The 19,258-nt window shown below is 19.7% G+C and overlaps 2 protein-coding genes across 3 annotated transcripts; one reads left to right on the top strand and one right to left on the bottom strand.

Annotated features, from left to right (window-relative positions):
* The first annotated feature begins 1,098 nt into the window (after window positions 1-1,098).
* On the top strand, window positions 1,099-7,471 carry LOC127289891 (sensory neuron membrane protein 1-like). Its single transcript, XM_051318177.1, has 7 exons — window positions 1,099-1,579; window positions 2,955-3,112; window positions 3,983-4,182; window positions 4,282-4,487; window positions 4,992-5,459; window positions 5,586-5,812; window positions 6,802-7,471. Exons 1-7 carry the CDS (start codon window positions 1,472-1,474, stop codon window positions 7,040-7,042), a joined length of 1,608 nt encoding a protein of 535 aa, XP_051174134.1. The 5' UTR covers window positions 1,099-1,471; the 3' UTR covers window positions 7,043-7,471.
* Window positions 7,472-9,120: 1,649 nt separating this feature from the next.
* LOC127289769 (G-protein coupled receptor moody-like) lies at window positions 9,121-18,449 on the bottom strand. Of its 2 annotated transcripts, XM_051317973.1 has the most exons (6): window positions 18,372-18,449; window positions 17,840-17,932; window positions 15,946-16,158; window positions 12,285-12,523; window positions 11,046-11,361; window positions 9,121-10,951 (listed from the first exon to the last, which is right to left on the bottom strand). In XM_051317973.1, the coding sequence occupies exons 3-6, from the start codon at window positions 16,156-16,158 to the stop codon at window positions 9,860-9,862; spliced, it is 1,860 nt and encodes a 619-aa protein (XP_051173930.1). In that variant the 5' UTR covers window positions 17,840-17,932; window positions 18,372-18,449; the 3' UTR covers window positions 9,121-9,859. The 2 variants fall into 2 exon arrangements, with proteins under 2 accessions (XP_051173930.1, XP_051174013.1); XM_051318056.1 differs by lacking the exons at window positions 17,840-17,932; window positions 18,372-18,449 and adding an exon at window positions 16,371-16,388.
* Window positions 18,450-19,258: the final 809 nt, after the last annotated feature.

The following is a 19,258-nucleotide window of genomic DNA, read 5'->3' as shown; positions in this document are numbered from 1 at the left end:
GTCACAATAATCAAAACTTGCAGAAAAAAAGAAATTTCTTCGCAAATCCCAAACATAATCATGAATGAAAGACAGACACACCGGCTTTATAAAGATCTATAGAATCTCATTATTAATTAATGTTTCTTTTGCCACCTTCACACTCTACAGCAAGGTGTTGCTCTTGACACTAGTCGCTATATTTATTTATTGTCAATATTCACCTATAAGAAGTGCCACTTCAATAATGTTTTTGTATAATTTTATGCAGAAACAAATAAAAAAAAAAAAAAAATTTTTTTTGCCAATTTTTATTTTCAACTATTTGTCATTAAAAAAAAAATCTTTTTTGATATTGAAGAAATTATTTCTGTACAGGAAAATAATTATAAACATTTATAAATATTTTTTGTTAAATATTTACAAATATTTATTAAACAGAGAATTTTCTCTTCTAAAATTTTTATTTAGAAACAAAAAAAAGGTTTTTCAAACTTATTTTTTAATTAGAATTTTAATATTTAATTGTTGCACTAAAATTATAATAATTATTTTCTAATTTTCTTAAAAACTAATTTCTGTTCAAATTTAAAGAAAAAATGAAAATAAAATAAAAATACTTTTTCAGAATTTAAAGAAACAATTTTTTTTAATCTCTTCAAAAATTATTATAATTTAAATAATTTTAATTTAAAAAATTATAATTTATAATAAATTATTTAATAATTTAAATAATTTAAATAATTTAAAATATTGAAAATTATATTAATAATTAAAAAAATAAAAATATAATAATTAATAAAAAAAATAATAAAAAAAAAATAATTTTCAATTGTTTTCATTGTTGCTTGATGCAAACAAAAGTCAAACAATTTTATTACAAAAGAAACAGAAATCTTTGAAAAGTAAAAAAAAAAATGATAAAAAATTATATAAATTAATTGAAATGACTGTAATATATACAATGATCCTTTGAAATATCATATTTTGTTCAATTGGTAATAAAAAAAAAAAAGGATTGTCAACTGCGCAACTCAACAATTTTATTATATGCCAATGAGATTTTACAGGTAATCCAAGAAGTCACAGGGGGGGAAGTGTATTAGTGTAATGTAACAACAAATTATTATCGTCAGTCAACTATCATTCCTTTAAGAAGTACAATAAAATTATAAAAGAAATGACTTTAAAAAATTATGAATTCGAACAAGAATTCTTTTAATGCAAGGGAAACTTTTAATAAATTTTCCTTTGCAAAATCATCGAATTCATTATTAAAAACTCATTTTTATTTTTACAAAATGAAAAAATGTCTATAATGAAAAATTGAAAAAAAAAAAAAAAAAAAAAAAATTACTAGTGTGAGTTTAGTGTGAAAAACTACGAAAAAAAATTTTCAAGTGCAATTAAAATAATTTTTTTCGTTTTACATTACGTGATTTGAGAGAAGTTAAAGTTTTTTTTTGTGGTGAAAAAAAAATTGTTATTAAAAATGCAGCTTCCAATGAAACTGGGAATTGCTGGTGGGGTGATGTTCTCTCTTTCTGTCTTCTTCTTTATGATAGCATTTCCAAAAATTTTAAAATCAGTTATTCATAAGGTGAGATTAATTTAATTTCTCATTAAGAATTATAAATTAATTATAATTATAATTAATTATAATTATTATTTTTTTTTGTAATAAATTAACAATATTGCAGATTTAAAAATATTTTTTTATTTTGTAATTAAAGAACAATTTCCATTTATCAAAGAAATGTTTTTTTTAATTTACGAATATCCTTTCTCAGTTTATTTACAATTTTAGAATTTTTTTTTTTTTTAATAATATTAAAATAACTTTAAAATAATTTTAAAATTATATATTTAAAATAATAAATAAAAATAATTTTTAATTTCAAAAAAAAAATTCAGTTAAATATTTATTTCAAATGTAAAAAAAAACGAAGGTTTTGAAAATATCACAATTTAAATATAGCAAACGATGACTTATTTGTCTATGAAAAAAAAAATGAAATTCATTTTGACTCATTGCAATAAAAACATATGATTAATATACAATTTAAAAAATCGTGAAAAAAATTGTTGTATCAATTTTTAATTAATATAATTTATATTAATTTATTTATTTAAACGTTGATTTTGAAAAAAAATAAACAAAATTAAATTAATTTTTACTCTTGAGAAAAAATAAAACGTCCAAAAAAGTTTTTTTTAATAAAAAAAGTTTTTAGCATGAGGAAATAACATTTGTTTTTTTTTTTTTTATTTTTAATACGTGGAAATTATAAATAATAACAAAAGTTTATTAGTTTCACAGAATAAGTAAATATTAAAAAGTTTAAGTTATATTAATTTCAATCCAAAAGAAATATCCTTGCTATGAATATATAAAAAATTCAATATTTTACAAACTTTGATAAATTAAATATCAACAAAACTTACAATTATAAAGAGACTGTTGAACTTGACAAACAAATAAGCAAAAAAAAAGTAAATCCTTGAGAGTTGGTATATTATAAGTTCTTGGATGAAAAAAAAAAAATTATAACCGTTAGGAAGAACTCTTTAATTACAAGAAGTTCATATAACGTTTTATTACGAAATTAGCAACATTATATAATCAAAATTGTTTTTTTTACATAAAAAAAAGAGAGAAACATACTTTATATGAAAAAAAAAATTTTTATTTTTAAATCATCAGGAATAGTAAACTAATAAAAATTATTTCAAATAAATTAAGAAACTTAAAAATACTGAGGGTATTTTTATACAAAAAAAAAATATATAGAAACAAATTTTTTTTATTTTAATCTAATTTTCTAAATTTTATTTATTATATTATTATTTTATTTATTTATTATTTTATTTATTTATCATTTTATTTATTATTTTATTTATTTTATTAAAACTTATGTTAATTAATATAAATATTTTATAAAAATTTTTTACTAAACTTTTTTTTTTATAAACAGAAAAGTGCCTTATATCCCGGAAGTGAAATCCGTGAATTATGGTCGGATTTACCAATTCCTATAGATTTCAAAATTTACATTTTTAACATAACAAATGCCGAAGAAATTGAGAAAGGTGCATATCCAAATGTCAAGGAAGTTGGTCCATTCTTTTACGAGTAAGTTAAAAAAAAAAGTTTAACTTTTATAAAAAAAAAAAAAATGAAAAAACTTAAATTTTTATATAACAAATACAGTAACAAATTATAATAATAGATAACAAATGTAATAACAAATAAAAAAAAATAAAAATAAATTTAATAACAAATAAAAAATGTAGTAACAAATAACAAATATAATGAAAATAAAAAAATTAATAACAAATATATTAAGAAACAAAAAATATAAAATTAATAACAAATGTAATAACAAATAAAAAATGTAGTAACAAATAACAAATATAATGAAAATTAAAAAAATTAATAACAAATAACAAATATAATAAAAAATAAAAAAATTAATAACAAATATATTAAGAAACAAAAAATATAAAATTAATAACAAATGTAATAACAAATAAAAAATGTAGTAACAAATAACAAATATAATGAAAATTAAAAAAATTAATAACAAATAACAAATATAATAAAAAATAAAAAAATTAATAACAAATATATTAAGAAACAAAAAATATAAAATTAATAACAAATGTAATAACAAATAAAAAAAATAAAAATAAATAAAAAATGTAGTAACAAATAACAAATATAATGAAAATTAAAAAAACTAATAACAAATAACAAATATAATAAAAAATAAAAAAATTAATAACAAATGTAATAACAAATAAAAAAAATAAAAATAAATTTAATAATAAATAAAAAATGTAGTAACAAATAACAAATATAATGAAAAATAAAAAAATAATAACAAATGTAATAACAATTAAAAAAAATAGTAACAAATAACAAAAATAATAAAAAGAAAATTAATAACAAATATATTGAAAAATAAAAAAAAATTTTAATATAAGAATTTGAAATTTTTAGCGAATGGAAGAAGAAAGTTAATTTAATCGATCATGAAGAAGATGACACAGTGGAGTACAATATGAAAAATTGGTTTGTTTTTAATCCGTCAAAAAGTAATGGATTAACTGGTGAAGAAGAAGTAGTTTTTCCACATTTACTAATTTTGGGAATGGTTATGGGAACACTTAGAGAAAAACCAAATGCTATTGGTTTAGTTGGTTGGTATTTTGGGGGGATTTTTATGGCGAATATTATTTATTTATTTTTTGAGGCATAAAACATATTTAAAAAAAAAAATTTTTTTTTTTCTACTTTAGGTAAGGCAATTAACAGCATTTTCCACAATCCAAAATCGGTATTTGTTAAAGTTAAAGTAAAGGACCTTCTATTTACTGGATTACCTATTGATTGTACTGTGACTGACTTTGCTGGAGCTGCCGTATGTGGTATTTTGAAGGAGCAAGGTGAAGATGACTTAATAAAAGAAGGCGAAGGCCGATATAGATTTTCCTTCTTCGGTGCCGTAAGTTTCAGAAATTTTTATATTATTATTTTAGCAATAATTAATTTATAATTATTTTTTAAATATTTTTTAATTACTTTTAAAAAATTTTTTTATTATTTTTTAAATTATTTTTTAATTATTTTATAATCATTTTACAATAATTTTTTTAAATAATATTTTCAAAAACTAATTTCCAAACATACAGTGAAAACAAAATTTATTTGATTCAAATAATCTAATTGACTATTATCAAATAAATATTTATTTTTATCAAATAATTATTATTTGAGATGAATCAAATAAACTTTTTTTATTCAGTGTAATATTATAAAAATTGTTTCATTATCAATGACCTGACAAATTATATCTAAAAATAATTATGGATAATTTATCCTTTTTTTTTTGATGACTAATAAAAAATAATGAAAAAAATCCTAATAACTCAATTAACAAAAAAAAAACTGCCAATACAATGTTGAAATTTTTGGTTTCATAATTTTTTTTTTTTTATTTTGATTTTAGAAAAATTATTCAACCTATAAAGATAGTTTACGTGTTTATCGTGGAATAAAAGATCCAGATACTGTTGGAGTTGTGACACATTATGGTGGAAAGCCAGCAATGGACATTTGGCGTGGACCAGAATGTAATAAATATGAAGGAACAGATTCAACCATTTTTCATTCATATTTTTATGCCGATGAAGATTTAGTTTCATTTGCACCTGATCTTTGTCGTAGTTTGGGAATAAAATCAGTGGCAAAAACAAAATACGAAGGAATAAAAACAAATCGCTATGTTGGCGGTCTTGGCGATACAAGTTCAGATCCAAAATTAAAATGTTTTTGTGAAACTGACGACACATGTCTTAAACAAGGACTTTATGATTTAACAAGATGCGTTGGAGCACCAATTGTTGCATCTCTTCCTCATCTTTATGATACACATGAAATGTATCTCAAAAATGTCACTGGAATAACTCCAAATAAGGTGAATAATTTTTTTTGTTTTTTAAATAAAGAAACAAAAAAATTAAAAATAAAAAGAATTTTTTTTGTTTTTTAAATAAAGAAACAAAAAAATTAGAAATAAAAAGAATTTTTTTTTTTTTGTTAGAACGAACATGAGCTGTTTGTTGATTTTGAGCCAATTACTGGAACACCAGTCTCTGGAAGGAAACGACTACAATTCAATATGTTTATTCAACCAGTGGAGAAGCTTAAATTAATGAAAAATTTTCCATATTCTTTGTTACCACTTATGTGGGTTGAGGAAGGTCTTTCTCTTGAAGGAGATTTTCTCAAACAATTCAAAGCAGTTTTTCGAGTTTTCAAAATCATCGCGTAAGAAAATTTCATTTCTTTAATATTTTTTAATGTTTTTAAATATTATTTAATATTTTTTAATGTTTTTAAATATTTTTAAATATTTTTTAATGTTTTTAAATATTTTTAAATACGTTTAAATATATTTAAATACATTCTTTTTAATATGTTTTAATATTTTTAAATATGTTTTAATATTTTTTGATATTTTTAAATATTTTTAAATACGTTTAAGTATATTTAAATACATTCTTTTTAATATGTTTTAATATTTTTAAATATTTTTTAATGTTTTTAAATATTTTTAAATATTTTTTAATATTTTATAATGTTTTTAAATATTTTTAAATATTTTTTAATATTTTTAAATATTTTAAAATATTTTTAAATATTTTTAAATACGTTTAAATATATTTAAATACATTTTTTTAAATATGTTTTAATATTTTTAAATATTTTTTAATGTTTTTAAATATTTTTTAATATTTTTAAATATTTTTAAATATTTTTAAATATTTTTAAATACGTTTAAATATATTTAAATACATTTTTTTAAATATGTTTTAATATTTTTAAATATTTTTTAATGTTTTTAAATATTTTTAAATATTTTTTACTATTTTTTAATATTTTTAAATATGTTTTAATATTTTTTGATATTTTTAAATATTTTTTTAATGTTTTTAAATATTTTTTAATATTTTTTACTATTTTTTACTATTTTTTACTATTTTTTACTATTTTTTAATATGTTTTAATATTACTAAATATTTTTAAATATTTCTAAATATGTTTAAATATTTTTTAATTGTTTCAAATAAATTTTATTTGGTTTAAATAAATTTTATTTTAGTTTAAATAAAAATTTTATTAAATAAAATTTTTTATTTGAAACAAATAAAAAAATTTACAAAACTCTGAAATAAATATATTTTTATTTGATTCAAAGAAAATATTTATTTATTAAAATATTAATAAAAAAAAAAAATTTTTTTTTTTATTTTCAGTGCTATTAAATGGATTTTATTTTTCGGTGGATTGGGCCTTGGTGGAACGGCGGGTTATTTACAATATAAACAAAGAAAGGCAAATTCAATGGATGTTACAAAAGTAACAAAAAGTGCCGGAAGTAAAGGTAGCACCACGGTATCGGCAATGGGCGGCGAAGGGGGAGAGGAAAAAAAACAATGGCCTCTTAATGTTCAAACACTTCAATCAGTTAATTCACCACCAAATGTGGAAAGATAAATTAAATAGTGTTTATTTTCTTTTCCTAAGAAAAAAAAAGATTTTTTTTTTTAATTAAGGATTTTGATTACCAAAAAAATGCGATATAATTCTACTTTTCGTTGTGAAATTTTCCAAATTATAAAAATTACTTATTTTTTTTTTAAATTAAATTTTTTTTTATATCTGTTTATTTAATAATTTAACGAAAAATTGAAATTATAAATTCCACTTGGAAGAGTTGAGTATATCGATTTTTTTTTATTTCTAAAAATTTACGCAATAGTTCAGTAATTCTTCAGTTTTTATTAAAGAAAAAACAATTTTATTTTCTGAAGAAAAAAAAGTGAGGATAATTAAATAAAACCTCGCAATAACAGAAAAACTTAAAAAAAATTAATATTTTCATTAACTTTTATATGATTTTGTATGATTTAAAATTTATGAAAATTATTTTTTTTAAAGTATATTTTTAGTTTTTTTTTAAATTTTTCTTGAGAAAGAAGGACTTTTCACTTTATTATTTTTTATTTAGTCAACAATAAATTATTTTTTTTCTTTTTTTTTTTTTACTTCAATCTATACGTTCTATAATTTACGTTTTATTAAGTTGAATTAATAATTCTTACTTCTTTTTAATTTTTAGAATTACTTTTTTTTCTCTATAATAATAATAATGTACATATAATATGCTTGTTATAAATTATTTTGAAAAAAATATTATTTTGTTTAAAATATTAAAAAATTTAATTATTTACTCTTAAGTAAAAAAATCTATATATTCTCAGAATTTTGCTTAATTTTAATTTATTGTCTTCTATCAAAAGGGATTCCTCAAAATTGAATTTTTAAAAAAAAATTTTGAAAAAATTAAATTATAATTCATTTTTAATATGAATGATATAATTAATTAAAAGTTAATCATTATTTAAATTACTTTCTTTTTATTTTTTTCTATTTACTAATTAGTCGAAAAGTTAATAAATTATTTAATTACACAATCAGTAATATTAATTAATATTTTCTTTGAAAAAAATTAGATAATTAATATTGTTTCATAAATTTTGAATAAAAATTCATTAATTAATGATAAATATAAACAATTAAAATAATAAATTTGTTTTTATTTAAAAATTAAAACAAAATTTTTGTAATTCTGAAAAAAAACACTTTCAATCAATATAAGAGTAGAATTTCTACGACTTTGTTTGGTCTGAACCCTTTTGTGAAAATAACTTTCACTCAGGTTCGTTAGTTGGTATACGAATATAGAACACTGTATGTGACAGAATTTCCGAGAGTAACAGGAAGTTAATAATATATTACATATATAGATATCAAATAAAATTCTTCAATTTTATTTATAATAAAAAAAAAATCAGCTGCCGCACATTTATATAATATATCTAATATCACAATTGAATCTTTTACTATTACAATCACTATATATATAAAAAAATAATATTTACCAAAAAAAAAAATTGTTAATAAAACCATAACATTAATCTCTGCCATGTAAATGCATTTTACTTATAATTATTAGTTTATATTCGAAATATAATAAATTACTCGTTTTCTTTTTTTCTTATAAATTTTTTATAAATACATTTACTAATATTTTAAAAAGAAACATAAAAAATATATTTAAAAAGTTTTGAAATTTCTTATTATTTTGAATTTTAAATTTGAAAATTGAATTTAAAAAATATTTTTTACAGATTTTATTAAGAATTTTTATTCTACTTTTATTCACTTATATAGAATATTTTTATTTAGTTTTTATTTATGTTTAGCTTTTTGTTTTTTATTAAAAATCAAGTCAATATTTTAATTCAGTAGTGAAGTTAAAAAAATATATAATAATTGTAATATAATATATTGTAAAAAAGAAATTTTACTTATAATAATAAAATGTAGTATATCAAATTTTTAGTAATAAAAAATAAATTGAATTTTTAACAAAATTTTAAAAATGTTGAAACACACATATTTTAATTAAACTAATGTTAAAATTTATTAATTCTCTCAAAAAAATTTAATTGAATTTTTTTTCTATTATAAGTAAATTTTCTTTGGCATAAAACTTCCTTTTATTAATAAATAAAAAAAAAACATTTGCGGATAATTTTAGATTAAATCGATAAATGATAAATAGTCATTACGATTGAACAAATTAAATTGGTTTATAAAAATAATAATTATATAAAAATAATTTCTTATTATCTAAAATCATGTTCAATTAAATAAAAATAATTTTTTTTTTTTTTTTTGAGTGCAAAGTTAATAGTTTTTTGCAACTTATGTATTCGCAATAATTTTCCATGCAATATTTACGAAACAACGAAGCACTATAAAACGCTATATTTGTTATTAGAATAATTTTATTTATTTATTTATTTTTTTTTTTGAATAAAATTTAAATAAGAAACGAGAGAACAAATGTACTGCTATAATATTGGAATAAAATTACAATTCTAAAAATTAAATATATTTGTTTTAATATTTATTAACCCTTTTTTATTATTTTGTAACAAATTATAAAATATTATTTTCATGTAAAATTAAAAAAAATAAATAATATTGTCAGTATAATAGTTTATAATAATTAATTATAGAAATTAATCAAACTTAGTTCACTGCTTTTTTATTTATTTTCCTGGTCCCGGGGAACTAAATTTATTTTCGTAAATAAATATTGACTCACTTAATTTTAAATATTTTTAGAAAATTTAAATTTTGTTATTAAAACCAAAATGAATTTATTAATATTATAAAAATGAATTTTTATTATTTTTTATTATTAAAAAAAAATGGTTTTTGAAAAAAATCCAAATGATTCTATTTATTTCTGAAATTTTTCTTCTTCTTATGAGAATTTTTTCCCGATTGCGATGATGAATTTTCATTTCTGCAAAGTAAAACATTTTTATAAGCACTTCTATATTCTGAACTCATTATAACATAAATCACAGGATTAATGCAAGTTGTTAAATAAATTAAAATATAACCAACAATATTAAATCCCCGCCAATCAATGACATCCTTAAATGTTTTTGTTATTGTTATTGGAAGATAACAAACAAGAAATGAGATGAAAATTACTAAAATCATTTTTAACAATTTTTTATCTTTTGTCGATAATTTTTCCACATCAACAACAACATTATCTCTAATACTTCGAAATCTTGATTCCCTTCTAAAAATACTGACTTTTCTTTCACTACGTCTTTCTAATGATGGTGATTCTGATCTTGAACTTGTAAAATCCTCAGAAATATCATCATATTTTTTTACACGAGGACTCAATAAATTTTCTGATGAATGTTGATTAACATTTTTTGGCTTTCGAAGATTATTATGTACGTTGGAAAATTTTAAATTAATTTCACAATTTTTATCAATATCTTTGTCAAAAATTTCTCTTGTTAAAAAATTTGAATCTGATTTTGAATTTTGTCCAAATGCAATTTTTGATTTTAAAATTTCATTTTTGGAAAAATTTTTTTCAACATTTTTTGAATTATCAATTATTGTTGTATAATGAGTTATATCGTCATAATTTTGTCCACTATCGATAAATTGAATATTTTCAATGTCAATTGGAGTAATCGATTTTCCTTCATTAATTGATATTGAATTTTGATATTGTATTCTTAATTCAGGAACTGTGAATCGTCTTGCTCGAAAATGATTATTTAAATTTAATATTGGACTTTCTTCAATATTTTTTAGACTACTACAAGAAAATTGTGCCGATTCTTGATCAGAAATTTTGGAAATGCTCAAAGTTTCGGAATATTTTTGATTTGATGAATTTAATTTATAATTTTTTTCACTACTTTTTAGTGATGAATCACCATTGCCAGTTGTGCATGTTGGTCCAAAACTTGAGCCAATTGCAGAATCCTCAAATGTTTTTGTACATTTTATCTGAAAATTGAATAAAAAAAAAAAAAGGTTAATTTAAATTTTCAATAATAATTTCATATGAATTATTTAAATATTGGAAAAATTATGTATATACATTAACATCCAAACTTGCTTTGACGAGATCAATGGCAGCTTTATCTCTTCTTCTGCTTTTAATGGCAGTGTTTCTGACGATATAAAAAATTCTCGCATAACAAACAACAATTGCAACGCAAGGTGCAAGAAATGCAAGAATAAAAAGAAATTCCTTAGGACTACGACCATTGACGTCGGGAAGAATTGAGCAGGATCCAATTTCTGGATCGAGTCCAAATCGACCCCATCTTTCAAACCATGTTGCAATTAATGCACCAAAACCCGAGGTCCAGGTTGCCAGTACCATTAATGTAAGATATTTTGATTTATACAGTCTACAACAGAAAACAAATTTTTTACAATTAAATATTTACATTTTTTTGTAGAAAATATAAAAAAATTATTGACCTAGAAATCTACCTTACCGACTGATGGTAAAACAGTTTTTTTTTTGAAAAATGAAAATATAAAAATTACCGACACAGAAATCTACTTTACCGACTGAAGGTAAATTTTTTAAAAGTTAAAATATAAAAATTACCGACAGAGAAATATACCTTACCGACTGATAGTAAAACAGTTTTTTGAAAAATGAAAATATAAAAATTACCGACACATAAATCTACTTTACCGACTGAAGGTAAATTTTTAAAAGTTAAAATATAAAAATCACCGACAGAGAAATCTACCTTACCGACTGATAGTAAAACAGTTCTTTTGAAAAATGAAAATATAAAAATTACCAGCACAGAAATCTACTTTACCGACTGATGGTAAGGAAATGAAAATATAAAAATTACCGACAAAAAATTTCTTTATCATCAGTCGGTAAAGTAGAGTTCTATGCCGGTAATTTTTTATATTTTCATTCTACAAAAATTTTCTTAACCATCAGTCGGTAAGGTAGATTCCTGTATCGGTAATTTTTATTTTTCCAAAAAAACTGTTTTACTAACGGTCGGTAAGGTAGATTTCTATGTCGGTAATTTTTGTATTTTCATTCTTCGAAAAAAACTGTTTTACCATCAGTCGGTAGGGTAGATTTCTGTGTCGGTAATTTTTTAAATATTTTTTATTTATTTTTAATACTTTTTTATTTTTTATTAATTTAAAACAACAAATGAGAATTGAAATAAAAAAATCAGCTCTAGAGGGAAAAGAAAATTTTTTTTTATAGAAGAAAAAGGTAAAAATAAATGAAAATTTTGTCTAGTCAACAAGAACTTTTTTTTTATTATATATTTTTTTTTTTGCTTACTTGGGGTAGAGTCTCGGATGACCGATCATCACGTATCTGTTGATTGTGATTGCGAGAACAGTGAAGAGACTGACAGCGACTAATCCATATCTCAATAATGGAAATAGTCGACAGAGTAAAGGACCATGTAACCAGGCACTGTGCCAAAATGTCGATGTAGCTAAAGGTAAATTAAAGCAGCAGAACATGAGATCCGACACTGATAAGTTCATTATAAAAACTGCTGTTGCATTTCTTAACTGTAATGAAAAAATTATTATTATTAATTTTTATTTATTTAATTATTTCCTTTCTTTTTAAAATTTTTATATTATTTATTCTATTATTTACCATTTTTAGTATCATTAAAAATTTATTTACAAATAAAATTAAATATTTAATATTGTACAATGAATTAAAATGAAAAAAAAAGAAAAAAATTCGCCTCTATTAAAAAAATGACAAAAATATATAGTAGAAAAGCTTTTAATATAAAAAGGAAAAAGAAAAAAGATTACAAATGCGTAAAAAAAATTTGAAAAACGTGTCTTGATGAAAAAAATTGCCTGAAGGGTTAATCCAATCATTTATACGAAATCTTTTCGATTCTGCTTACAACTCGCGTGTTAAACTTGTATATCACTCAATGAAGATTAAAGTTTAGAAATTTTTTTTTAAAAAAAAATTTCTATTAAACAAATAAAATCAATTTCTGTAATAAATTACAAATCTAGTTTGAAAAAAGATTGTTTTTATCTATAACAAAAAAAAAAAAGGAAGAGAGCAAACCACGAGCTATAAAAATTTGATAAAAATCTATATAACGTTACAATGCAATCCCGTTTAGCAAAAACAAACAAAAACATAACTTTTTATTTTTTTTTTCTTTTTAAGTTATTTTTCTAATTAATTTTATTTCTAATTTTCAATTTTCTAAAAATTCAAATTGTTTACTAAAAAAAAAAAATAAATAAAATTTACTATGAAAATAATTTTTAATAAAATTTTTTTATTTTATGAGACCGCACTTATAAAAATTAGAAAAAAAACTTGAATTTTTTTTTTTTGAGAGGATTCTCAGACAGACAGATTTAGATATTGCCGCACAGACAGCTGGTCTTTCAATTTTTGAAAATGTTTCCCTGAAGGAATATTTTGCCTGGGCTCTAAAATAAATTTTATCAGATATTGCCGTGAGAAATATTCTTTGATATGATATTTTTTTTTCTTTTTATATATATATATATAAAAGAAAAGCAAACTTTAAGTCAGTTTCGTCAAAATTTTAATATAATCAATCAAATTCAGTTTTCTGAAAACAATATACAGTTTGCGATCAAAGAGATTCGATTATTTATTTTCTTTTCACTGTATAAATCTTTCATAATCAAAATGCGGACATTTTTTTTGAAAGATATTCAAAATTTTTTTTTTGCTTATTTATTCTATAAATCTCATAGTTAGAATTTATTTTCTATTTAGAGATTTATTTCTTTTTTTATAATACAAGGACTTTTTTTTTTTTTTTTTTTTTTTGAAAAAACAAAGATATTTTTATAAATTGAAGTTTTGCTGAGCAGATATAATGTGACAATAAATTTGTTTTGCAGTTTATTGGAGCTTTTTTATTGTTATAATAAAAATACACTGCGAAATGAACATTTTTATTGTTATTTGAGAGTTTTCTAATTTGCTCGAATTTTTATTGTTGATTTTTCGGAAAACATTTAAATATACGAGTTGGCAATAAACTTATGTAAGAGATGACAAATCACTATATAAGAGGACCAGTAAACATATTCATCAATCTGAAACGTATTTTGAGAGCTTGCAATGGGTAGTAAAAAGAAAACCCACCCTCTAATGATTCTGTGATGGAGATTATTCTATACTATAATAAACTAGTAAAAAGTAACTAATTTTATATTAAAAATAAATTTTAACAAAGATTTTTTCTAGTAAAAATTTTTAAAAATTATTTTCTTTTTTATATTTTTTCTAATAAAATTTTTTTTTTAAATTATTTTCTTTTTTATATTATTTTTAATAAAAATTTTTTTAAAAAATTATTTTCTTTTTTATATTTTTTTTTCTAATAAATTAAAAAATTTTCTTTTCTATATTTTTTGAATAATTAAAAATATAAAAAATAATTTTTATTCTACTTTTTAGAAACAGTTTTTCTTCAAAAAAAAAAGTTTTCCCCAATTTAAGAAAAAGATTATTAAGGATTCTTTTCTTTTATAATAAGGATTAGCGAATTTAAAGTTTCACTATATCAGCTCGAGTTTTTAGTTTTAATGGAATAAGCTTATCAAAGCAATGAAAGAAGGTTAAAAGTTCATTTTGAAAATTTTATTGTGCTTCTCATCAAACTTCTCGCACAGAATTGCCCTTTCTTTTTTGCAACGATTTCTTATTACTGAAAACTTCTCCTCTTTCAAAAACTTATATATTTCCTCTTATATTCTTTTGAAATTATAAATTAGCCAATAAAAACGTATAAGTAGAGAAATTCCTCTTTTTTAATATTTTGAATTTTTTTTTAATAATTAATATTTAAATAAATAATTATTTTAACATTTATAATTTTTTTGTTACAAAATTTTTTAATAAAAATAATTTTAGAAAAAAAATTTTTAAATGATAGTTAAATAAAATCAAATATAATGGAAAAAAAATGGGATGAAAAAAATGTCACGATTGGGTGAATATAGGCCGAGGAATATATATTTTTTTTTTTTTTTTTTTTTTTTGCGGAAGATTGCCCTTTGGCAACAAAACTTTGTTCGCGATCAATTCAACTTCCTTTGTCGGCATTTTTTCTCATGTGATCTTGAAAGCTTAGAAAAAAGGAAAAGAAAAGTAATGGATATCGGGAAGGCGACCTTTCTCGTTTTCTAATGGCCACTGAACACTTATATACCAAAAAAAAGTTTTTAACGATAACACTATTTTTTTTTTATAGATTTCTCCTCGAAAATATTTATTTGCGTTCATAATGTTTATTGTATTTAATAATTAATTTTGTTAAATTTAATTATTTTCTACTTATTAATTTAATTATTAATTATTAATTAATAATTAAATTAATAATATAAAACAATTTTTTTCCATTATTATAAAACTAATAATAATAATAAAAAATATTATTATTATTATACTTAATTTTTTCATTAATTTCAATAATAATTTTAATATTACCCCAATTTTTTTTCAAAAGATAAATGTTCAATTTGTTTAATTGTTATGAAAACTTTGAAAATTCAGTCAGAATTTAAATGAATTATTTTTTTTTTCAACTTTTTCTGAAGCTAATATTTTTTATTACGTATAAAAGAAAAAGTAATATCGCATATCATGGTTACAACACGGGCATAAGCAGGAAAATAGTTATTCAATTTATTTCCCGAAAATGTGATTTCAAAAACCAAAAATATTACTCTTATATTAGTAGAAATAATCCACCAGGCGAATGGAACACGGCCAAAGTTTGCTTATCGTTTCCTGAATATGAGTAAATCTTTCTTTCTTAATAAAAAAAATGAGAAGAGAAAAAATTAAATTTTTTTTCTTTTTTTAATTTTCATAAAATAAAAATTTTTAATATATAAAAAATTACTTTTTATATATTACAAATTTTGATACAAATTTTTTTTTTAAAAAAAAAGAATTTGCTGACCTTTTTTGTACGAAAAAGTGCTGCCACTGTGATCAAATTTCCAGGGATACCAATTAACATAAATAACATACAGCAACTCGCTGCAAAATATAAAAGCCAAGGGGGATAACCACCAAATAAAATGGCAGAACCCGGATCTTCGATGACTTCTTTGATTTTAAATTCACTGTAATTGAATTCAGTGTCATTGTTCCTCATCCAATAATCCAGCATCTAAAAGAAAAATCTTTTAACAAAGTATTTTTTAAATAAAAATTTATTTAAAATTTATAAATAAAATAAATAAAAAATAAATAAATAAAATAAATAAATAAAATAAAATAAATAAAATAAATAAAATAAATAAAAAAAATAGATAAAATAAAAGTAAAAAAAAATTAAATGAAATTAGTTTAAAAAAATCAATAAAACAAATAAATAATTACCCATTAAACGAATTTTTTTTTTCTTTTTAGTATACACTGACACAATTTCATGATTTTTTTTTTTAAATAACGAGAATCATAAATTGTAATTGAAAAACTAAAAAAAAAATTACAAGTTATTAATGATTTTTCGCGGACGACAATAAACATGCAAAAAAAAGGTATTATCAAATAAATCAAAAAGTTTCCCTCATATTTATTGTATTTTTTTTTCTATTATTTTTTTTTTTGCATACAACATTTATCTCGGACGAAAGTAAACCACCCCCATATGTGAATATATGTGCGAACGTCCCACATATACTTTTTGTCACTCTCTTTCTCCATATTCGCAACTTGAATCCCCCCAAAAAATATATATATCAGAACATCAGTCTTTCATATAAAAAAAAAAATAGTATTTTATATCTCTGCGTGAACTGATATTATGATTATTGCAAAAAGTAATAAACAATATATATTTCTAAATCTTAATCTCTTTCTCTCTCTCTCTCTCTCTCTCTTGTAAATATAATATATAGACTCGATAAAATCGTCAATAAAAAGTAAAAGACCTCAATATTAAACGGAGCGTGGGTATAATAAAATATTATTACCCTTTATGAAAATGTAGTTTTAATATTCGAAAAATGTAGTGTATAAAAAATATTTTTTCTAAAAATTTAATATTTTTTTTATAATAAAGAGCATTCCTAAGAAGCATTATATAAATAATTATTTCCGTAAATCTTTTTTGTTCAAAAATTAGGGAGGACTTTTTTAAAAACATTTATTTATTTATTTATTTTTATTTTAATATAATTAATTAATTATATTTAATATAAATAAATAGTAAATTTAATTAATTTATTAATTAACATTTTTTGTGATTAGCAAAAAAATTTTTTTTTTTTTTAAATAATTATCAAAAATAAAATAATTTTTCTTTTCGTATATTTGAATACAATTTTTTTTCATGAAAAAAATTTCGTTTTATCAGAGGGTCATTTAGGTAAAAGAATAATAAAATAATAAAAATAAAGAAAAATGTACGTTTCTTTTAAATGAATTCAATTTACGGACTTAACTTGCGGCAAAGATTTTGTCGGGCACCAACTCGCAATTTACATTTTAAACAAATATACTCCTTTATTGTATTGAGGATCTCGAATCACAGTATATATATACATTATTTACATAAAACTTCGTAATTTTTCAATTCAAAAATATGTTTTTGTTTTATGGAAAAAAAAAATGGAAAAATAAATAAAAATACCGAATGAGAGTTAAAAAGAAATATAAAAATGTTAGAGAAAAATTATGCAAAATAAAATAAAAATATTTTTCAAAAAACCGGGGTTTTTTTTTTTCTAATTTACATAATGAAAAGAAACGATACGTAAAAATTATATTTTTAATTTAGAATTATTTTTTGTTTTTTAAAATAATTTTTTTTTTTTAAATAATTTAAAAATAATATCAAAAGTTACCTTATGATTTGAGACTATAGTTTCTTGTTATATATCTGTATTTAGAAGTAATCCATAATTTTCGAAATTCCAACTATAAACCGTCGATTAAAACTAAAATTAAAGGATAAATAAACTAATTATTTATAATTATAAACATAAAATTGAATTCTAAAATTCTGTTCTCTTGAAAAATTTTAATTATATTAATTTTCATCTTTTATAATAATTATAAAAAATTTTCAAAAGAAAAAATTGAAATATAAGAAAAGAAAAATTACTTTTTTAATCTCCAAACAGAGAAGTGACTTTTTTTAATAATTATTTTTTTTCATCAAACAAAATTTATGATACATTTTCTTGTATAATCGAATTTTTTTTAAATATTTCAAATAAAATATTAAAATATAAATTTTTAAATTTATAAATTATTCAATTATTAAATTTTAAAATTTAAAAATTTAAAAATTTTTAAATTTATAAATTATTAAATTATTAAATTTTGAAAATATTAAATAAAAAAAAATTGTTAAAATATTAAAATAAAAATCACGTGTTAAGGATAATTGTTGAAAAAAAATACATGATCTTTGTTTCGCAAACTCCGCGAACAAACTAAACTTGAATTTCTTTCTCTCTCTCTCTCTCGCTCTCTCTTTTTCTCTTTGATATTTTCGTGAGACAATTTCCGGAGCAGAAAATTTGCGCTTGCGCGACTAGAAAGAACTTTTCTTGCTGAAAAATTGCTATTTTATCAGTAAACGCTTTCGCGTCGTCTATTTACAGTAAAAGAACTTGAAAACATCCCCTCCCCCCCCTAACTATTTAATTTTCTAATTAAACCCGACTCGCTTTTAGATCAGGAATTTTGATAGCATAGACGCGGGAAAAGTCCTAAAAAGATATAATAGTATATATTATTGTAATTAAAGAAAAAAAAGTGTTAGTTTTTTAATTGGATATAATCTTATAATAATTAACAGTCAAAATATTTAAATAAAAAAAATTTCAAAAAAAAAAAAAAAATGAAAGAAATTTTTTTTTTTTTTTTTTTAAAGATAATTTTTGAATTTATCTGGAAAACTAAATTTCTATTTGAATATTTTTTTAAAAAATGCTAAAAAAAATACTAAAACATAAAAAAATATATATTTAAAAAAAAAATAAAAATATTCCATTGATTATTTTTTTAAAAAATTTTAAAAAATACTAAGAAATGAAAAAAATAATACTATTATGAATAAAAACTAATACTAATAAATAAAATAAATAAATAATAATAATAAATAATAAATAATAATAAATAATAATAAATAATAATAATAAATAATAAATAATAATAATGAATAATAATAAACAATAAAATAAATAATAAAATACTACTACTAATAAATATATAAAAAATCAAAAATAGAATTAAAAAAAATTTTTTTTTTAAAT

This window comes from Leptopilina boulardi, unplaced genomic scaffold (assembly GCF_019393585.1).
Source record: "Leptopilina boulardi isolate dan_hultmark-lab unplaced genomic scaffold, ZJU_Lbou_2.1 LbouV2_1, whole genome shotgun sequence".
Lineage (NCBI taxonomy): Eukaryota > Metazoa > Arthropoda > Insecta > Hymenoptera > Figitidae > Leptopilina > Leptopilina boulardi.
Note: the sequence above shows the minus strand (reverse complement) of the source record. Positions and strands in the feature narration are given on the sequence as shown.

Bases quoted from the DNA above. Each gene is read 5' to 3' on its own strand.
- LOC127289891 (XM_051318177.1), top strand. From the start codon at position 1,472: ATGCAGCTTCCAATGAAACTGGGAATTGCTGGTGGGGTGATGTTCTCT. The intron at 3,113-3,982 runs GTAAGTTAAAAA...TGAAATTTTTAG, and splicing joins GTTGGTCCATTCTTTTACGA to CGAATGGAAGAAGAAAGTTA. The intron at 5,813-6,801 runs GTAAGAAAATTT...TTTTATTTTCAG, and splicing joins CGAGTTTTCAAAATCATCGC to TGCTATTAAATGGATTTTAT.
- LOC127289769 (XM_051317973.1), bottom strand. From the start codon at position 16,158: ATGCTGGATTATTGGATGAGGAACAATGACACTGAATTCAATTACAGT. The intron at 11,362-12,284 runs GTAAGCAAAAAA...TTTCTGTTGTAG, and splicing joins CATCCGAGACTCTACCCCAA to ACTGTATAAATCAAAATATC. The intron at 10,952-11,045 runs GTATATACATAA...TTCAATTTTCAG, and splicing joins AAGCAAGTTTGGATGTTAAT to ATAAAATGTACAAAAACATT.